This window comes from Dermacentor andersoni, chromosome 1, assembly GCF_023375885.2.
Source record: "Dermacentor andersoni chromosome 1, qqDerAnde1_hic_scaffold, whole genome shotgun sequence".
NCBI lineage: Eukaryota > Metazoa > Arthropoda > Arachnida > Ixodida > Ixodidae > Dermacentor > Dermacentor andersoni.
This window is the reverse complement of record NC_092814.1, coordinates 39,105,038-39,126,462: the sequence shown is the minus strand read 5'-3', so window position 1 is coordinate 39,126,462 and position 21,425 is coordinate 39,105,038. Positions and strand designations below refer to the sequence as shown.

Here is a 21,425-nt window from a genome sequence, read left to right as displayed (position 1 = left end):
GCGAAGCGGACGGGAGACGGCCTGCGCATGCGCAGAGTTGCCGGCGGCATCCGCAGCCGCGTGGGCGATCTCATCTGCGCTTCCGAGTGATGGAAGTGATGCGCAGCGCCATTCGGTACACATTTCACGCCAATCACCAGAGCGCGCTCTTTCTCCCAGTTCGCCCTAGAGGATTCTTCTATGTGCCTAGTTTCAAGGGGCAGATTCACTGACCAGTCAAGCACGGGGAAACCTTTGTGCCACAGTTTTTGTCCGCCCTGGGCGGCTCGCCTACAGTTGCTCATTTCCTGAGTGCCGGTGTTTGAAGGGAAATAAGCACGGATACACTCGTACACATGCACAAATACAGTGAACGGATGGACCAATACTGAGAGCTTGACTTTTGATGCGTACATGAGCACCTCGCTAACGCTAGCACTATTAATCCACCACCATTGAAAAGACATGCGGTAAACCAGGCAAACCAAGATGGAAAGCAAACTTCTTCAAGAGCGCGCACTCGCAGTGACGCGCTTCTTTCGCTGATGGGAGGCCGTGACTTTTCTTTTTTTGTCTCTTTAGCTGCGCAAAGAAGTAACGTGAACCGAGCTCGGACGTAATGCTCATAGTGCACACTTTAAGTCATTCTCATGAGCAAGCTAAAAGAAAATCCGGTATTGCGAGAGCCTATGAACGGAAGAAGAGATTTGTAAAATGTGAGGGTCTTGCGACAAACTGACCTTGTCATAGTCGATTAAATTTATGACACGAACTTGGACATCTTTGTCCAAGTGAAGCGTGGTGTTCGCAGCGTGGCTTTGAGCGCAGCGAACGAAGTGCCATGGTCGCGCCACTATCGTGGTCATATACCGCCATATTTGTTATTGTTGTCGTAGTGCCTTTATTCGGAGATTGCTGGTGCCAGTGTATGCTATACTACGCTTCGGCAGAACGCTGCTGACTCAGCTTTTTTACGGCCCGTGGCGCTGGCAGGGAAGTGACTATGGTAGAGCGCAGCGTATGCGCCACTGCTCAAACAAAATTTTGAAATGTGGGAAAAGCATCGTATTAATTATCCACCAAACTAGGTCATTGCGACCCGCGCACTCCGTTCTTTTCGAGACTGAAAACTTCCGCACACCCGGATACATATTTCCCCACTCGAACGCTTTGCGAAGTACGCACGGCGCCAGAAGCAACTCGATCCGCCGCGGTGAACCGCCACCACGACGCAAGCGCGGCTGCCGCCACAGGTGACGTAACCGACAAGCAGCGAGGACGTGTCGATTCAGGTTAACACCATCGCGCATGCCAACCACAAAATGTGGCGATTCTCCACAAAAGCACAGACGAAACCCATAAAACCCAAATCTTGCGCTGTCTGGCACCCACCAATGAGGCAACACGTTTTTCAAAGCATGCGCGCGGAAGGCGGCTCTTGGCCTTGAAGGGCCGCCGAATCGTTTAGCCGCGTCTTCCATGTCGCAGCATGTGTGCGTAGTAGCGCGCGGAAGCGCACTCGCTCCAGGGGGCCTCGTGACCCCCGCAGCCTCGGAGACCACCTCCCCCAAACAGACACTTGAGAAACGGCGTGGCTGGCTTTGAAGGCGCATCTTATCGCGGCCCCGCGCGGAAAGCGCACCCTCCAAGGCTATGTTTACGGCCTAGGCGCGGGTCTACACTTTCGCTCACAGCCGCCCACGCATTGACGCCCATGAACCGAAGCCGCGGCTTGCTGCGGTGCACGGAAGGGTAGCAAGGCCCACGTAAGTTAAGCTTACTCTTGAATAACACTGCTGGTTCTTGCAAACATAAAACGCGTTCGTTTTGTTTCCGCAAAGGACACGCTCAGGTCTAAACGACATTGGGAAAAACTTCAGTGACTGCCAGTTGGGAGGTGGGTGGACGTTGCCCGTAAGCTGTTTGCCATTGTTGAAAAGAAACAAAAACAGCAGAAGGTGTTCTTCCCGAAAAACAACTGCGCCACTGACGAATTCATAGGGCGCCTGCCTGCCTGTTCAGACTGGAAACGCTTATCAAAACAATGGTGGTGGGCGCGCAGTATTTTTTTTTTTTTCTCTCCTAACTTCCACAGGGGCAGAAACATCGAACATGGACCCCTTATCTTAAACCGCCATCATCGTAGTAGCCACGGCTACGCTACCGGACCCGCTTCCTGCTGCGTGCACAAGCTGAGCGAAAGTGAGGGCGCTCGCAAAGACGCGACACCTCGCGCGCCCGGTTGCCGCATTCCCGAGAGAGCGGCGCGCCATGCGGATAAAGCGATTTCACGGCAGGAAGGACGAGAGTGAAGACAAAGGGAGCACGCGACGCTCACGTATGCGAGACGGCTGGTTCTGGTTTCACTCGCGAAGGAAGTGTGCGGAGAGCCCTCGGCAACGGAACACGTTAACACCGGTGCTTTAGCACCGGTCTCGACCGTACGAATCTCGGACGACAGCTCACGCGCGCCACTCTTGCCCGCTTTTCGCCGTTGCGCTTACCACTACTCGCGGAGAAAGCACGTACGCCACGAATCAGTAATTTGGTTTCGATTCCAGCCGCTTTGTCGGCGAAGTGACTGCGATGCGTGCGCCCGCCAAATTGTAGCCACAGCAGTGCTTCGCGCCGAAGTTACATGCAAGCATGTAATGCACATGGTAGCTTGTCCGATGAAATCTCACCGATAAACGTTACTTCAGTGCGAATATTTCCAGTAATGCGAGGAGGAGCCGCTGCCCCATCCATTAGACATCTGCCAACCCATTAGTACAGTGCTCAAATGAAACGTCGATGGCTTAGCAACAGGCGAGTGGCACTTTCTAAAACTACATCAGACAGGTATACAAGCATCTTCCGATAGCGCCTGTCAGCCAGCAGAGGAGCACCATCCCGCTGTCTCAGTACAATACCATTGTATACGAACGTTAAAATCACATTAGATATTGCCTTACATGATGAGCTGGCCTTGCTCATCGGCTCGGTTACTCGCCGTCTGCTGGTCTCGGGCACCGCGCACATTGCTGTCGCGCGGTCACCGATTACACCCCCTTCTCTCAGCGGCCGCCACAGGCTCGTGCCAAATGCTCTTCTTAGACGGGGACGAGTCGGAATTCCCACGCGTCGCCGCCACTCCGTTCCTTCGCCGACCGCACAGTGTCCGGCGAGGCGTCTTTTGTTCGACGGAAGGCAGCTTTCCGAATCCGGCCGTGGCCCGTCTCGGCACGCTACACCGCCGGGGGCGCACGGCTCGCTGCCGCAGAAACGGGCCCGCTGACGCGCGGCCCTTGCATCGAGGCGTTTCCCGTTGAGACTGTTCCCACGCTCACAGCAATGAATATTTGCAACGAATCTGTATATACAGCGACCCTAGTTACTACAGAGCAAACAACGAAGACGAAAGGGACATACAAAACAAGACCGTGCGCTGGTCCTGCGCATGATCCTGTCGTTTCGTGTCTCCCCTTCATCATTTGCGCTGTAGTAATTATGAATCAATACCAACTAGCCCAATCTTCAGTTCACGTATGCAGTGACGATACTTGCAGTATCATCGAAATGCAATGAACAATTCTGCTAAAAAATTGCATTAATTTTTTTCTTCGCAGTCAGCAAAGTAGCCTAAAATGCAAAGCACTCGCTAGGAAGCCAGTGCCAAATCAGGTAGTAAGAATTAGCTACGACGTAAGAAGTTCATACCTATACGAACCTAAGCTGGCTGCAAGTTATGAATATAAGCACTCTGTTGTGCTTGATATAGAATCGGGCCACGTAAATGTTACTTGGCTGTTTTAAGGACTGGACAGTAAGAGTACGCATTCCATAGACGTATGAATTGCAGTTAAGTCAATTTTCGTCAAAATGTTTGTTAAACAAACATGTGCCAACTGCATCCGTCACACGCGTGGCGAGGTAATATCGTATTTGTGCACCACCATTATCCTGCGTGGACTATTAAAATTAAAGGGACACTAAAGAGAAAAATGATTTCTTGTGCATCAGTAAATTACCTTTCTGCGACACTTAAAACACCACTGCTACCACAATAAGACGCTTGGTAAGCCAGAAAAATCGCAAGAAAGAAAGACTGGTGGCGACGCCTCATTGAAGATCCCACACCTGGTCGCTGTGACGTCATGGATTTTGATGGCGTCTTCCAGGGCCTACCTACTTATACAGCGGTACAGATTGACTACATTGTGTTCTAAAGGAACCAAATATTAGACATAGCAAGTTTCGGTAACCTTTACTCAGCCAACGCGGCCCAAAGACTTTGGTATCCCTGACGTCAACTGACGTACCGGGGTCGGGGTTTCGGCGCGAAATTCAAATACTGATACTGTGTCCTTCGTTTTCTCACCTAATAATCAAACTATTATTTTGGAATGACTGCCTGCAGGGTTCTCAAACGATACTTTAATAATCTAAACTGATTTATTGTTTCGCTTTAGTGTCCCTTTAAGTTTTGCATTGCAAGGAAATACATTGCGGCCCCAGCCGCCAATGCAGTTAGATGAAAGTCGGTGACTCGGGTCCCGAGACGAGCTCCTCCCAGCACAGCAGCCCTAAACAGGTAATAGAGGGCTGCTGTGTATGCCTTTGACACGCCGGCTGACACACGGGCGTTGACACGTGATCGACAGGCGGCCGTGTCACCGGCCTTGTGCACAGCACTCCTTTATTCTCAATTCTACCCCCTCGCCGCTAACACACCTTCGCTCGTTGCCGCACCCACCCACCTTAGGCCCTCTCCCCTTTAGAAGAACCCCACCTGCGGCGAGGAAAGCATATGTCGCCTTGAAGAAGCTAAGTCCACTTGTCGAAACGTTGGCTCCTGCTTTCACCTTGTTCTCGCTTTGCTCATCGTCTTGAATTTCCATCTCCCGCCTTCCCTGTAAGCACCACGAAAATTTTTCCAGCGGTAAACTTACGCAGGGCGTGCTGAAGCAAGGCCGCATTATAGCGCACCGTAGGGTCTAGGCGACACTACGGAAGCGGTCGCACGTCAAATCAACACTCCTGTGCCTGCCGCGGTAGCTTTGCGGCTATGGGCATTGCTCGAGGTCGCGGGTTTGATCCCGACCCTGGCAGACGCATTTCGGATGGGGCGAAATAAAAGATGCTCGTGCACTTCGATTTACGGTAAACAACACCACGGTGGGCTTAATAATCCGATTGTGGCTTTGGCACGTGCAGCCCCATAATCCAATTCAAGTTTAATACTTTTGCCACGATGCGATATGAGATAATGAACTGGCTCAACCCTCTGAGAGGTTATGAAGTATGGCGCACAACAACGCCTCAACAAACGCCTCTCCCTGTGTGTTCTGAGTACTACGCAGACAAACAGCAGTGGTGCACGCAAGGTAACGTTTAACATTAACTCACCACTCTCGTGTTAGACTAAACGTTGAAGAAATTAAGTAACCGCTGCCAACATCACCGCTAATTATCGCCAATCAAAGCAAACGGGACAGAAAGCTTCGATTACATCGATTCCACAGCGCGTGAAATCCGCATAATTTTCATCACTCATTTTCAGTGCGTGCGTACCTAAATCGTCGTAAAGAAAAGCGGCGCGTAAGATTCTAGGACGCGAAGCTTTTACCGATGAGCGCGGACGTCTAAGCGGCGCAGAGCGGAGATCTAGGCTTGCCCGTCGTGGTCGCCGAGAATAGCTAAACAATCCAGAAGTAGATACGAGACGACTCTGCTATCTGCACGCACAACCGCGGTACAAAAAAGTGGGCGTGGAGAAGGCGAGAGCCTTGAACACACAGCTCACAGCAGACTTTTGGCATCGAGTGGACCCGTGTGTCCGCAAAAAAGTTTCGACATTCTCCGATTTCGATGGTTTATTATAACGACCAACTCGCAGTTGAAAAATAAAAATATATCTCACAAGGTGACTAGTGGTGGGTGAAGCATACAGTGTTATGAAGTACGAAGTTATTTTTCCAGCCAAAGAAACGAACTCTCTTACCGAGTCGAGCGGCACACCACCGCGTACGCCGCCGAAATGTCGGCTGAAACGGCTGGAAAAGTTTGTAACGCGTTCCATGTGGTTGAAGCGGGTGTAAACGTTTCGGTTTATGATACGACACGCCATGCTAAACGTGATGCAGGGGCTTCCGCTGTATTCAGCTGCACCACGGTATACCAAGTTATATGCAGATTCTTTTCGCTTTGGTAGTGCAGTTGGGCGCGCGTTTTCAATTCTGCAATAGGATGACGCTGTCACATTATGGGCCCACAACGACGCCTAAGATAACCGAGGCCGACGAGCGAAGTCATCACAGTGTGGCCGGCTTTCACACTACGCTGTCAAAAACTGCGCTCACAGCCATAGGGCACGGTCTCCAGGAGACTGGCTGCCGAGATGAAACTGGACATCGGCAAGGGCAACCGACTCGATGCACCTGCTCTACTTGTGCTCAAAATAAAAGATAACATGATGCACAACTGTAGAAAATACTGAGCTCGAAGAGCGCACAAATATGACTTTCAGACGCGATAAGCACCCTTACGCGAAGATGCGCCAGCCGCGCTGGCCGGGATAGCAAGACCAGTTCAAGCCGAGACAAGCGATCTCGGAGTATAGTGTACACACTAAAACATGGAGTATGGAAAAGGATAGGAGGGAGCAAATCGCAACGCCACTGAAGCCAAACCTGGTGGCCTAACACGTGATCGCACGTCAAAATGCGCGGGTGGTTTTAGTGTTCCCGCTCTGCAGGCAGAGCCACGCCAGGACAGCCGAACAAACGCGCAACGAATACAAACTGCTGGCACAACTAATAGGAACCAAACGTCTCGGCAAATCTTGATTCTTGCTCCGTGATCTCGACGTAAGAGGTCACGTGTTGGGCCACCACTGTGGCCACATTTTCACCCGCGTTAGTTTAAGCTGGGGAAGCGGAAACAAGCGCTTTATCTACAACAGCAAAAGAAGCCAAAACACACGACTGAGTGTTGACTTATTTTGCGGCTTTTCCTTTCCGCCTCTGGGCAAACGCGAAATCGTAGCACGTTGAAGTTGCGTCGATTCAGCGTGTCCCGAGAGATCGGAAGCGCTGTCAAACGCTGCCGGACCACTTGGCAAGGTAACACGTGCAGAAACTCCGCCCCCGCAGCTTTTCCTGCATTGTAGTTGTCCGCAAGAACAAAAACACACGAGTTCTGCGCACTGGCGAGGATCAGTGCGTGTGAAACTCGCGTCAGCAGTTTTCAAGTATTGTCAAAGACAATGAGCCAAGTGGCAGTTCCTCAGTAAACACTAAAATGAACTAGCCCGAAGGAAGTGCGCTCGACAACCAGTCGCGATTCATCACTGCGCGATAGCATGTGCGAAAGCAAGCACGTGATGGACTTGTGCTTGTTTGTTCCATCCATATACCATTTTTACAAGTGCATTATCCCAGCTTACCAATAAGTAACACGTTACATAAGTGACAAGATGGCGCAGGGTACATAAGTCGACTATACGCAAGACATTTTTTTATCGGCGTTTTCAAATACGACTTCCATTTTGCCGGGAAGTTACACGCCCGTGCAACATGCCTCAGGCGTGGCGCGTTGATTTAACATAAGAAGCGAGATTGGCGCCAATGTTCTCGGCGGTCGTCTGGTGTAACACCACCAGTGAAGAGTACTACTACTCCATGAGCACGCAGGTCATTTTTCATGTGCAGAAACCACGCCACGCCAGATAAATGAACGCGTGCGTTTTCTTCCGCCGCTACCCTTGCGCTTTTTGCTGATGCCACACAAGCAACGAGGTCCGCACCGCTGCCGCGAACGAAGGGCTGCACCGCACTGCGGGAGATCACACAATCGACGAACGACTGTCGAGCGCCTGTATCGCAGCTTTCACCAAGAGGAGTGCTCCACATGTGCTTCTGCGAGAGAGCGGACACAGCGGAGGCAAGCGGGACCTTCATTCGGCGCGCTTTCGGGAAAGCGCCGTCAGCCTCCTTGTTGCAAAAAAGCAAGGGGATGTGTAAATTCTAAGCCTTACTAAGCACGATGTTGGCCTACTTGGCGCACAGCTGTCGATATTTGTCGCGCAAAAGGTAAGTGGAAGGAGAAACAGCCGGAAATAGAAATAACGCCTGTCCACTGACCGGCTTGTGCGCCGCGTTTCATGACTAAACACCCGGTTGTATTCTGCAAGCCAACCAGCGGACGCCCTGCACTGCTGCTCGCCTACTGAATCGCCTGCACAACTCCTTGGCCGCGACGCAGACGCTACATTGCAACCTGGATACAAACGCCGCCTAACGTGCAGCGATCCCTTAAAATTATGCGTGCCTATCGTGAGTTGAACGCCTTTTTCTTTTCTCTCTCTGTTTAGGTAGCACGCTTGTCGGAACCCAAATTGGCGCCGCTGATTACAGGAACGAAAATGGGAAAGAACGCGCGCTACATCAATTGCACCACTCGACTTAACGCTACGCTTCTAAGTTGCGAATAATAATAATAATAAAACATTGTCACAAGAACGTTGCTCAGAATTATACAGTATATTCCATTCTGCCAGTTCGCTGCGGCAACAGATCAAGCAAGCGTACAACACGTTTTATATTTACGCGTACGCTAAATAGCCCGAAGTACCTCCGTCATAAGCGAGCTAGCGCGTCGGACTAAGTAGATGGCGACAGCCCGTCACAGCACTGCTGAAACACACCATAAAGCCCGGGAAGGCAAGCCGTGCCTTTGTGACCCAGCAAGAAACGAACAGCGGCAAGGTGAGAAGACTACGTAGGTCTCGACTCCAGCCACTGCGTTCTCGCCCAAGTATCCACTTAAAACACCGTGGTAGTTCGTCAGCGTATTACGTGCAGAGCACTCTAGGCATGACAAAGGGACACGCGAGAAACAGTTCCTGCTGCGAGTGTATTTTTTTTAAAACTTAATTTTTTTTTAAATTCGCAGTTCGAGGTAGATTACGAGGAGAGAAACTAGAGGCCAAACTTGACTATTTTGGATTTCGCGACGGTACGTCAGTGTGTACTAATTTCAAAGTATTTTCTCGAATTTTAGTCGATGTGGCGCATTAAAGCTTCTCAAAATTTGCTATGTCAACTCTTTGGCTCCTTTGGAGAAGAATGCAGCCAATGCTACCGATGAACCAGGCGTGAACAGACGCCGTCAGAATCAGTGACGTGGTGCGGAACTCGTTCTTCCTCGCATCCTCTCCTCGCATAGCCTCCTCTCAAGGTACGAGTGCGGGATTTCAGAACGCTAACTTAATAAAGCTGCATTTATTTTTCTCTTTAGTGTCCCTTCAAGACTGCAGTACAGAGCAAGCAAATTGGGACTTTCAATGTTAAGCACAATCTCGAGCAGTGTGCTCACCAAATGCGTCAACTCAGCACCTTCTAGAAAACAGAAGGCCTGCATACCGATTACGAAGTCACCTAGGAAGGCCGACGCTCCCACTTAAAAAATAATAAATAAAAAGAAAAAAGAACAAAAAAACGTTATCACGCTTAAGCGTACGAGCTGCCAGCCTTCCCGCGTTACGCCACCGCACACAGCGCGCGTCTGACCTACTGCTTTCTTAAACGAAACTTAAGGTCAAATTACAAATTTCAGTTTTATGCGAGATTGACCTGTCGACATGAACAAAGACATGTTAACTAGGCAAGGCCAACTAGCGGTCGTTTTGAACTTGCTACGTCCGCTGCGTTAGGCAATCGCTTGACGGGCGCTATCGTGCATGAATGCCACAGAAAACGCACGTCATAGCTCTTTTTAGAATGAAACCGCGGCAAAAAACAAAAAAATCTCGGGTTCTACGGGCCCAAACCAGGATATCATTATAAAGCACACGGTAGTGGGTGGACTCCGGATTAATTTCGCCCCCCTGGGGATATTTAACGTTCCCCCAATGCACGGGACACGGGCGTTCACCAAACCGTAAACGGTTCCTTCTCAAAGTGGCCCAACTGCAAACGCGCGACTGTGCAGGACGGCGCAGTCCACGTGTAGTTCTACCGGGTTTCGCGGGCGGAATTTTAAGGGCCCGTCAACTATGCCGCACAACGCACAAGGAGCATGACAAGAGGCGTAAGGAGCGGCACAAGGAAAATAGCAGCCACTGGAAGAGGGTGGCCTTCCAATAACCTGCACTTCCTCGTGCCATGTCCAATTCTCCACAGGGCTAAAGCAACAGCCCGCAGCACTATTGTACCACAATCACCAGTCTATTCGCGTAGAGGGTGGTTTAACGCATTGACACGTTCTCCGCATTTTTTGGGCATAGTCCATGCCTTTATAAGCGATCAACAGGCAGAATTAGTAACATCTCTCGCTCGCGCATGGTCCCGCGCAATAAACATACTTTGGCGTAAAAAAACAAAAAACACACACATACGCACACACACACACGCACACACACACACACGAAGATTGCGCATTCTAACACGCGTTGTGTACAAAGACGTTAAGGCAGAATGATCCGGCCGGCCGGCCAGAAGCAGCGGCCCCGAGTGCGGCTCCGGGCGAGTCCGTGCACTACTTTAGAGGCGACATGCGCCGGCACACAGGCGATCATACAGGTCTCGGTCGAGCGGCACATAGCAGCCGGCGGCGTGGTCCAAGAAGAAGCACGGGTCGCCGCCCAGCTGGTCGAGGTGGTACTCGTGCCGCTGCAGCTCGCCCTTCTTCAGCTTGTACGTGGACGTGGTATCGACGGCGCGCGTGAGCCGCACAAAGAGGGGCACTGCATAAACGGGCAGCTGGCGCCGCAACGCAGCAAGCAGCGCGTCCAGGTCGGTGCGGCGTTCGGGGTCCTGGACAGCCAACATGCCGGCACGCCCCTCGGTGCCCGGCAAAGAGACGCCGTACGCGACGCAGTCGCTCAACCCGAGTACCTGTGCCGCCACGCCTTCGACTTCGGCTGTGGAGACGTTCTCGCCCTTCCAGCGGAATGTGTCGCCCGTCCGATCGCGGAAGTAGACGTAGCCCAGCTCGTCGGTGACCAGCAAGTCCCCCGAGGCGAACGCCATGTCGCCCTTGCGAAACACGTCGCGGTACAGTTTCTTCTGCGTCGCTTCTTTGTTCACGTAGCCGTCGAACTGATGCATGTGAGAGCGCTCGACCTTGCCCACGAGCTCTCCTACCTGACCAGGCCCGCAGGCGAGGCAGATGCCGAACTTGTCGCGCAACGGAAGCCCAGTCGTCTCGTCGACGCGCACCAGCTTGATGGGTAGCAGGCGCTCGCCCAACGCGGGCCACAGCATGAACAGCACAGGGAAGAAGCCCACGGCCCCCGGCCGGTTGTCAGTGTTCACCAGGTTGGCATTGCCCTCGGTGGCACCGTACACTTCCCGCAGGTCGGCCAGTCCGAAGCGCTCGGCGAACGGGCGCCACAGCTGCGGCCGCAGCCCGTTGCCGAACATAAGGCGAACACGGTGCGCACGATCTTGCGGACCGGGCGGTTGCGCCAGCAGGTAACGACACGTCTCACCGATGTATTGAGCCACGGTACAGCCGTAGCGCGCGCAGTCTTCCCAAAAGGCGGACGCCGAAAAGCGTGGCCGCAGCACGGCCGTGCTGCCGAACAGGAGCGTCTGCGACAGCGCCAGCACGCCGGCAGCCACGTGGTACACGGGCAGGCACACGTATAAAACGTCGTCGTCTCGCATGGGCATCATGTGGCGCACAGCACTGGCCATGCTGAAGAACCGCCGCTGCTTGATGATCGCCGCCTTGGGAAGGCCCGTGGTGCCGGACGTGTAGATGTAAAGCAGTCGGTCGTCCATGCAGCCGCGGTACGGTGGAGCACTGGGCTCGGCAGCTTGCAGTAGAGGTTCCAGCCAGGTCACCGGCGCACCCAGGTCTTTCACGTCGGCGTCGAGGCAGACGTAGAGCGGCTCGGTGCCAAGCTTTTCTGCAATCAGGGGCCGCGCGTTGCGCAACGGTTCCAATAGCGCGCGTGTAAAGACAACAGCACGACTTCGCACGCATGAGATACAATGGGCAAGCGAGGCTTGCTTCAAATTGTAGTTGATGAGAGCTGAGACGACACCCAACTTGGACAGGCCCAACCAGAGCATGACAGCCTCGGGCCGAGACTCGGTCAGCAAAGCTACTTCGTCGGCGGGTCTCAATCCCAGTGCCGCAAGCGCGCAAGCTACGCGCTCCGAGTAGTCTTGCACTTGGGCGAACGTCCAGGTGCGCTGCGCCGTCACCAGGCAAGGCTTGTCCGGCTGCCGGCGTGCTAGCGACGCGAACACGCGCGCCACAGTCGTGTCTTCGGCCACGCGCCTGTGCATGTACCAGTTGAGGCGCATGTAGCCGATGGCTGCAAGCACATCGCGCGGCGCGGTTCGCGCTAACAGGCGCAGTGTGCGCCAGCCACCCGTGACCAAGTAAGCCGCGGCTAGCAGGAGCGCCGCGGTACTCAACGACCACAGCGTGCCGGCCACACCGAAGAGGCCGAGCAACAGCGCCGACTTGGACGACATCGTCACACTTCTGCGGCCACGGCTCCCAGCGCCCGGCGCCGCGCGCACCGACGACCTACTTTTATCCCCCGCCCCAAAGGGAAGCGCAAAGTCCGTCGGCAGCAATGCCGAGAAAGTAGTTCGCTCGCGCCATCTGGCGCCCGGCCGCGCAGGCGTCCGCGCCGCAGCGTGTCACGGGGCCGCGGGTCGCGCCAGATACCGTGGCCCACTCGCCGCCGGGTCGACCGGTCTTCCCTCCCGGGCCAGCCGCTGACCAGCATTGACCACGAGGTCAGTGCTCGTCGTCCGGGATGCACAGAGCGCTTCATTCACATCGGCGCGGGGATTCCGACCGCTACGGTTCACACATTGGTTTAGAGAAAAGTGTGCGCCAATGAATTTCGCATTTCCCGCACTGCGAGCAACTGAATGCGCAACGGCGCACAAGTGAGCGTTCGCCCACCACGGCACCGCCACATGAAGTTTCGTTTTATCCTGCACCAAGATACCTGCGCACTGAGGCGTTTCGCCGTTACTGGCATTCGCGCAATCCCTTTCATGCCACGCCAACCATAGAATCTAATGAGTTCCCACAGCCTGTTCACTTATCTAATAAGGTAATACGTTCCGTGCTTACAACGTCACCTGTGAAATCACACATCGCTATGACATCACGCGAAGCACTAAATTCCTTATTTTAGACAAATTTCAATACTATGAATTTCAAAAAGGTGCGAGGACCACATACCAACATTGTAGGGATGGTGAGGGCTCCTCTTCTTTCATAATACGCGCTGAAAACAGAAAAGTTACAGATGTTAGGAGTACATCTAGTACACAAATAATATATTGAAATCTCTTAATAAAGCCAGACATGAGTTGCACGCCTGCCCCCAAAGGAAACCATTTGTGACCGTGGCAAAACAAACGACGCATCAACATAATAGTTATCAACTCAGTTTAATGTTACGTGGAAAATTATGCAACAGACACATATATGTAACATTTATGCATTATATTTAAACTAGAGTAATTTTAATAAAAAGGCAATGCTAGGAATGCAAAATCTGCCTGCACAGATTTGTGCGCTTTAGCAGACAGTGTTTAGGAACAATTAACCACCAAATGCAAAATTAACTAAAAATTCTTAGTGTTCTCATAATTATGGTATATGTTCTTACTTGAAATATCAAGACACCTGTATTCGAAGACTTCACTGTTCGATTCACTAAGAGTGATTCTGTCCCGAGATATTCATCAAATTTGACAGTCGGCTTCCCATTCAGGTGCATGGATCTCGAAGTCAAGCCATAAGGAAAAAGGGAAGCATCAGTTTGCTTGTTTTTGCCAGCTAATAGCAAGAGCAGAGCTATTTTCAGCTTAGCCCAGCATGCGAACGATATGCCACATGCAGTAAGCTACGTCACAATGGGAGCTTGTCTCGAGATTCATGCCCCTATGTGAAAATAGCTGAGTGAGCCTCAAATTTGATTATGAATATCAGGAGAATCAAAGTGAAGTTGTCTTCAAATACAATTGTCTTATAGTTTTTAGTATAAACATACAGCACAATCGCAATAGCAAGAAAATTAAGTTATGTTAATTATGTTTTTGGTGACTAATTTGTTTAAAAAATTGTGTCAGCCAAAGCACATGAACTGCGCAAGCAGATTTTGTGTAGCTAGCATAGCGTATTTATCAAAATTACAGTTTAACTGTGGTATGTGACAGAAACAGCAAACAAAGTAAACAAGGTTCTGGCCTTTGCCTGCAGTAAGGTTTTAAATTACAAGTGCAGAATGTACAAGAGCACGAGCACAGTGACATCCTGCATTTCATAGCAGGGGGCAAGGCAATGATGCAAACCCTCAAGGATTATAGGGACAAAGTACTGCGTTCTGATAGGTTAATTCAAGCATTAATAATAGTATGCAATCACTGCCCTGCTAACCCCCCATTTTTCCCCCGGTCATTGAAGCAGCTGATTACCAGATACACCAGCAACAGATCTGGCATATAATTACAAAACCTTTCAAATATTTTACCAGTTAAAAAAGTCAACAGCCCTGACCTATACGGGAACCAGACTAGGATCACACAAAGTGGTTTCCAGGAGCAGGTCACAATGTCAGCCTTTGCTTCAAGATGTCTTTGGCTAGTTTTTAACAGACAGTAGCAGACATAGCACTCACAAGTACATATTGGAATTAGTAGAGTTGAAGATGGCCAGTGCTTAAAGCATGTACCATTGGGGATAAAAGTGCCCAGGACGCACGAGTGGCGACCAAATTGCACCGCTGTGCTATCTGCCGAAAGCATCCATGCTGTTAGCTGGGATTGAGACTGCTGAAACATGCATGCACAATCCCCTCTGTTCAGTTTTTGTAGCTCGCCTGCGACATCAAGTCTGCCAAGCAATGCGATGCGAGATGGCATTTTAAATAAAAGTTGGTCCCGGGTACTGCCTTCGTTCTTGAGCCCATCTGTCACCTATTTTTACTGAGCTTGGTCAGGGCTTTATCGCTGCTATCATAAACCATGCTTGCGGCTTCTTGACATTGAAGTATATGATAATGTCTACTTGATTATATTGGTTTCAATCAATTTATCTCCAGCAACAGGATTTGCATATGCCAGTAGAGATGCAGGATTTAGCTGCATGCAAAAAACACTAGACAAGGTAACTGTAAACTTCAAAGTTACGTAATGGTGAATTCGGCAAATCACCCGTGCTTCAACAAATTCGCCATAAATTTTCAGCCATTAAGGTGCTCCAGAAGCACTATAGCAGTCCGTTTTCCTGAAGTCAATGACCTGGTGACGTAACAATGGCATGGTGCCTTTTCTTTTGCTTTGCGTCCCTTTGTAAAGGCTACGTCATAGAAATGATGAGAGATCAAAGTAGAAAAACAAATAAGAAACTGGCACAACTTTACGCTGCATTTCATGGCAAAGGTAAACTAGAAAAAGCACACGCATGCAAAGAAAGTGGGGTGTGCCTTTAGCTGTGCCCAGTGGCGTAGCGAAGAATTTTTGGGGGGAGAGGAATGGTGAAGTGGGGCAGGGCAGGCAGCACCCTCGTATAGAGAAATTTTGTGAAGGACACGTGCCCAGTGTGCTACCAGCCACACCTTTTCTTCTCGTGTTTTTTGTTTTGACTTGCACCTGCACCATGACAGTTATCTTGATCATGGTCACAGTCCCGCAATCGCAGATCTGGCAACCATGGTGCTGCACAGCACCACGATCACGTAGCGCAAACTGGGAAGGTGAGTGGTAAGAGGCCAGGGGACATTGAGCAAAATCGCTTGAATCATCCAATGTGCCGTGTGCTACATCAGGCGAAAGTGATCGTCTGAGAATACCGCCCCAGGAGAGGAGTTACACTTGGTTTATTCAAGTTTATTCAACTTGGTCACCACTCGCACATCCTAGGCAATTCTGTCCTCGACAGTACATTTTTGCTGGGGATCCAAAGACTACCACTAGTTTTAGAACATCAGTTCCCGAAATGTGCGGTAAAATTCAATGGGGTTCCTTCCATGCAGTTGTCTGCTGCCCTGAAGTCGATCACGATGATAAAGGCATGGCACCCTTCTTTTTGTAGTGGGCAAACATAAAGGTTACATCATACTTGTGGCCATCCCAGAGTGCCTAGGGACGAGGATGACTATTTGGGAAAATATGTAGAACACCATTGCATCTGACAAACATTTCGAAGTAGATATCTTCAAACTGGTGCTGGTCTCAGACTGTCTACTGCATATGTGCCTCGATCACAGAGAACTTCAAATCCACAAATGTAAGATGCACTGTAATTCAACTAATTAAAACGCTAATTCGCAAAATTTTAATTGCAAGCCCTGTGATTTGCCATTCAGCTAATATCTTCCACTTCCCAAAGAGGCAGATTTACATTTTCTACCAAAGGAAATTTCTTTTATTTACAATATTTAAAAAACACAGCTTGCACATATTCATCTGAAGTTAACGTAGTTAAAGCATAATCTATATAGCTCCTTACAACATTTAGTAAATTGTTGCACACCAGGAATGGTTGATACAACATTATAAAAAAGCAATATTTCTATCAAAGTTAGTGCTACCAGTAACAGAAAAAACTAGAATTACATTCATAAGTCACGACATGGTATTGTGCATCAGAGAACATAGATGCTAGCCAATGGCCTGTTCTAACTAAAGAATGCATACCAGCTGGAAATTTTGGCAACGGTAGGGCAAAGCCGGCACCCTCGCCAGCCAGACGTGATGACAGTGGTGTTTGTGTTGATGTTGCAGGGCTGCGAAGAAACATCAAAGTGAAACTCAAATCAAGGCCAGAAACAATGCATTAAGCATGTGCAAAGCTAATAAACCCATTCCTTCAATAGAGAAGCAACCCAGCATGCAGACAGAAGAGAGAACTTATTTACAAGCAAGTGCAGAGAGGTGTAGGCTGGTGGCAGATTGCCCTGGCCAGCTAACAGGGAAAAGAGAAAACAGACAGAAAGAGTACAAGCATGAGAAAAGCAACAAACTAAATGTGCAAAACTGCCTGCAGCATGCTCTTGAAACATCACCAGATTTATTAAAGAAAGTTTATAACGCAGAAAGCTTGCATCTTGTATTCCCAGAGAACTTGCCTCCATGCCATGTCCGTAAGATTTCTTGTCAGACCGTCAATTGGTGACAGCTCTAATTCTCCATCGCAGAGGGGTGAGCCATTCTTGGAGGGTGAATTCATGGTTCCTTCTTCAAATTTCTTTCTCTGCTATAAATGAGCACACATATCTCCCTAAATTCTCATAGGAGAATGTACAATTTTTTTTAAACCTTAAAACCAGCAGTCAAATCAAAGTAAAGCTACCCAATATAGCTACCTGGCACAAGGTACTGAGTTCAATGAAATGCAGTGGGGGTATTGAAAGAATAATGAGAATTGCGCTAATTATTATGCATTTCCAGACATTCTCTAGCTTTTACAAATACATTAATTGCAAATGCACAGTTGTGTAGTCTTTCAAGAAAACAAAAGGCTTAATGCAATAAAATGCTTTGGTTCTACAGAAAAAAATTTTAAGTTTACTGGCAACTACTAGAACAAAGAATTGGATATTCTCCAAGGCAGCAGCTTTGCATTCCTGAACTGCCAAGTACAATACAGTGCCTTGACTTCTGAATATGTTGGCAAGCTGCCACATTACATGTAAAACTGCTTCCCACACTCTGCTAGCCTGCAATTCACAAAATCTACCAAATATATCAAACATCAAAGCATGACATCCTTCCTTATTTTGCAATTCTACATGCTTTTTGATATCAGTGCATAAACATAAAACTCCAGAAATTTTCTTTGGCAGTAACATCACTGCACTGCTCATTACACTGGCAAAACTGCAGCACTTTCCTCCATGTAATTTCTTTTGTCCTCCACATGTTTTTTTGTATCCTAAGCCACAATACTTAAACATGCCTTAAATCAGCTGCCTAAACAGTGAAAAAGGACAAGGGTCACAAGTTTAACAAAAATGGCAAGCCTGCATGAGAAAAAGCAACTGTGACAAAACACTCCTGCATGTACAGATGACAACTGCCTTACGTCATATACCTTGAATTTTTTGTCGCTTGAGCTGTATCTCCTCACAACGAATGCAGTTTGCAATGACACACAATAGATGCTAATTCACAAATCATCCTTTGTTATAACCTCATCTCGTTTGCATTTATGCACCCACTATTTGTTACATTTGCATTTAGTACTGTTTTGTCTTCTATTGGGTAATATAAGAAACCAGCCAATGTGTTATTCATACCAGCCAAGCCACTTCAGATTATTATTTCCTCTGACAAATGCTTATCTGCAGAATTTTGCACTTGCAAGCAATGAAAATCAGTAACAAAATTTCACTTTTTAGCACAGACCTTAAACAGTGAATGGGGTGCCATGTCCTATGACCTGCACATGAGCCCATAGCTGGTATAACGTGAAACTATTCCAATCTGTTTTTATACCAAATCGGCCATTAGCACTCCGTGATAGATCAGAATGGTTTGGGTCGAGGCCATATGGGCAGGCACCACGCCCATATGGGCATACCCCGAGCCATTTTGATCCATCACGGAAGGCTAATGGCCGATTTGGTATAAAAACAGATTGGAATAGTTTACGTTACACTGGCCCATGCATAAAACTGATATTTCCTACCACACTTAATTTACACTATTAAGATCAGAACTAGGACATTGTTACAGTTACCACTGCACTTATTTATAAACCTACCAGCAATCTTTTAAAGGCACATATGTTTCAGAAAACTGCTGCTTGCTTGGAAGAACCCCAATTCATAACTAGAAACGAAGAAACAGCACTGCTGCACTCTCTGGCATGTCTCACTTTTACCTTGCTGCTCTTTCACTTTCTCAGGATACTTATAAGAGGTAAAACTACTCCTCTCATAACTGATGCAAGGCTATGCATTTAATGATGTAAACTGCCACGAGGAGACTGAATGTTTGATGCTTTATTGGTTTAATGTCCTTCTATTACTATAGCTTTCTGCTGCCGCTGCGCAAATTGCCTAGTTTATCTATTCTGGAATTAATACCTGCAAAAATAGTAAGATTAGTGTATGCTGGCAGTATTTCTCAAAGTACGGAATGCCCCATTGTAGACCATTACCGTGTAAAGAATGTATCCCATCAGTCGGCCAGCGACTTGAAACAAATGCACAAGTAAGGAGAATTTTAACCCTTTACAGATGGAAGATGAGTCCAGCTTATCCAACTACGTTTGACTGATGGCACAAGACATCTGCCAAAGATAAACTGTATGGGTGAAACTATCTCTCTTCTTTTTTTTTTACTGCACCAGTTACGTCCCACTTCAGTACAGCAGCCCTAGTAGGAAAAGCATCAGTAATTTACTGCATGGTGCTGACAGAAAAATGAAAGGTGTGCTTTCTTAAATTTCATAGTCTTCAACTGCAAGGAATGAACTGGGCTCAAAGGACTGGCGAGTCATGGGTTCTGTATCTTAGCTCTGATGACAGAAAGGACAACAGTGCTGTACACATAATCTATGCCCTGTGCATGACACTTCCCAGAACACTTGTCTGCAATGGAGAAAAAGAGGAAGCCAGCTAAACATTGCAGCATCTGCACAAAGGCTAAACACTGCTGCAATGAAACAAGAACATGGTGCCCTGTCTGCAGAGTGGCTTTGTGTGCAATACTATGTTTCAGTGTGCTCCACGAAAAAAAAAAAAAAGAGAGAGAGAGAAAGAAAGAAGAAACTTCCGAGGACTGAGATGGCAACAGTTGGCAGTTTATTTTATTCATAAAAAAAGCCTTCTCTGTTTGTGAACAATATTTCATTTGCTCTTTTGTGAAGAACAGCTTTTTCTGCTATCAAAACAGCAGTTAAAAAAGGGGCATGTTGTGCAGTGAAGTGCACCTTCTGTTACATTATAGTTGTTTTTTAATAAACTCTCTTTTAATGTAAATTACATGCATGGATGTGATATGCTTTTTAACAAATCTGAATTGTTCTTAACAAATAGCAGATTTTTTTCAAGTTTTTTTTCAGTTTTATTCCTGCCCCTCAAGGGTTAAAATGAGTAAAAAAAAAAAAGGAGGGATCATTGTATATAAGGAAGGGACTTGCTATTACCATGATAAATTCAAAGTAAATAGGACTTAGCTTTCAAGCTCACAAGGCAATTGGAAAATTTTATGTTTGTTTTTCCTAAAATTTGGTCTCGCATAACTTCTTGTGGGAGTACCCATAAGTAAAATTACATGCAGGCACACATATTTAAAATAAACTTTGCATGCTGTTTCCTCACACTGAAGTATGATAATTAAATACATAACTTTTACGATGCTTTATATCTGAAATACAACTGTCAAAAATAAGGGTGTGCGAATAGCAATTGTTGAGACCAAATCGAATAATGAACAGCCACTATCACGACTAATATAAAACAATGTTCACACCCCAGTATTAAAGTTAGCAAGTTTCTGTCATTACATGGTATGTTATGAAGCGCTGTTTATTAAAAGCACAAACTGGGCATTAGGAACAGACTAGTTTTTTCACATGCACAGGGCTCTTCAGAGATTGTGAACGATTGCTGTACAGCCTGTAAAGTATGGCTACCTAGGTGATGTAGCCAGCTCCACTAAGCAAGTTCTCATGTATTATGTCTATACCGAGCCCACGAGGCTGAAAATGTACCATAATTTTACTCCAATTTTACGTTTATTTGGGAGCAGTTGACGTTTTGAAGTATTCTAAAAGTATTCAAAAAGTATTAGCATTTACAAATAGTGACTATTTGATTTGAAGACTGAATTGAATAAGACACTATTCAATTCGTTATTCTAAAGTTTGAATATTTGTACACCCCTAGCCCAAAGTGGGTGAAAATTCGTTTTAGCTCCAGCAGGAGAGAGAGAGAATTTCTTTTTGTGTGTGATTATGTTAAAAGGTTGCTAAAATTTTGCCTTGTACCTTGAAGCAACCACTTGAGAAGTTCCATAGCAAGAAAGTAAAAGTAATGCAAGTAAAGACATGACTTGTCCTTTGTGTGTTGATAAAGAGTGAATGAACAAGGGAAGCCTGGAACTAGTGTTTTCACAAGGACTTCAGAAAAACAATTGCTTTTCTTGGTAAGGTTATAGTCCTTCTCTCTCAAGGAGCCTAAGTGGGTAGGAAGGGCAAAAAAGGGGCATCACAAAATAAGCAAGTATCTCCTCCATTTTAATACAAATAAACCAAGCATACCAATTTTCCCAGCCCTCACCATACTTTTTCTCCTCATCCTTGACAAGCAGTTTTTGCCCTCAAGTAGACAATCATCAAAACATTGGCTTTAGGCTGAGGCTTCCCCTGTTTGCCTGCTGTTGATCTGGATTTTCCTGTGACCCTTCTATTTTTGAACCTTCTTTGTAAGTGTGACACATAATTGTGTGTCAACAAGATACTCCAACATA

At 47.9% G+C, this 21,425-nt stretch overlaps 1 protein-coding gene and 1 pseudogene across 4 annotated transcripts in view; both read right to left on the bottom strand.

The window, feature by feature from the left end:
* The window catches only part of stg (string), a 158,099-nt gene that overhangs the window by 135,399 nt on the left and 1,275 nt on the right, over nucleotides 1–21,425 (bottom strand). The window contains exons 1-4 of one of the 4 annotated variants that reach the window (XM_050193052.2): nucleotides 17,075–17,164; nucleotides 16,865–16,911; nucleotides 16,644–16,732; nucleotides 13,180–13,225 (exon numbers count right to left, since the gene is read on the bottom strand). In XM_050193052.2, coding sequence (XP_050049009.1) covers nucleotides 13,180–13,225; nucleotides 16,644–16,732; nucleotides 16,865–16,911; nucleotides 17,075–17,080 — 188 coding nt within the window. In that variant the 5' untranslated portion in view covers nucleotides 17,081–17,164. Of the gene's footprint in view, nucleotides 1–13,179; nucleotides 13,226–16,643; nucleotides 16,733–16,864; nucleotides 16,912–17,074; nucleotides 17,203–21,425 lie in introns of those variants that run through there. The other 3 variants (XM_050193050.3, XM_050193051.3, XM_055061334.2) reach the window with 3 other exon arrangements.
* On the bottom strand, nucleotides 10,231–12,518 carry LOC126545263 (long-chain fatty acid transport protein 1 pseudogene; annotated as a pseudogene).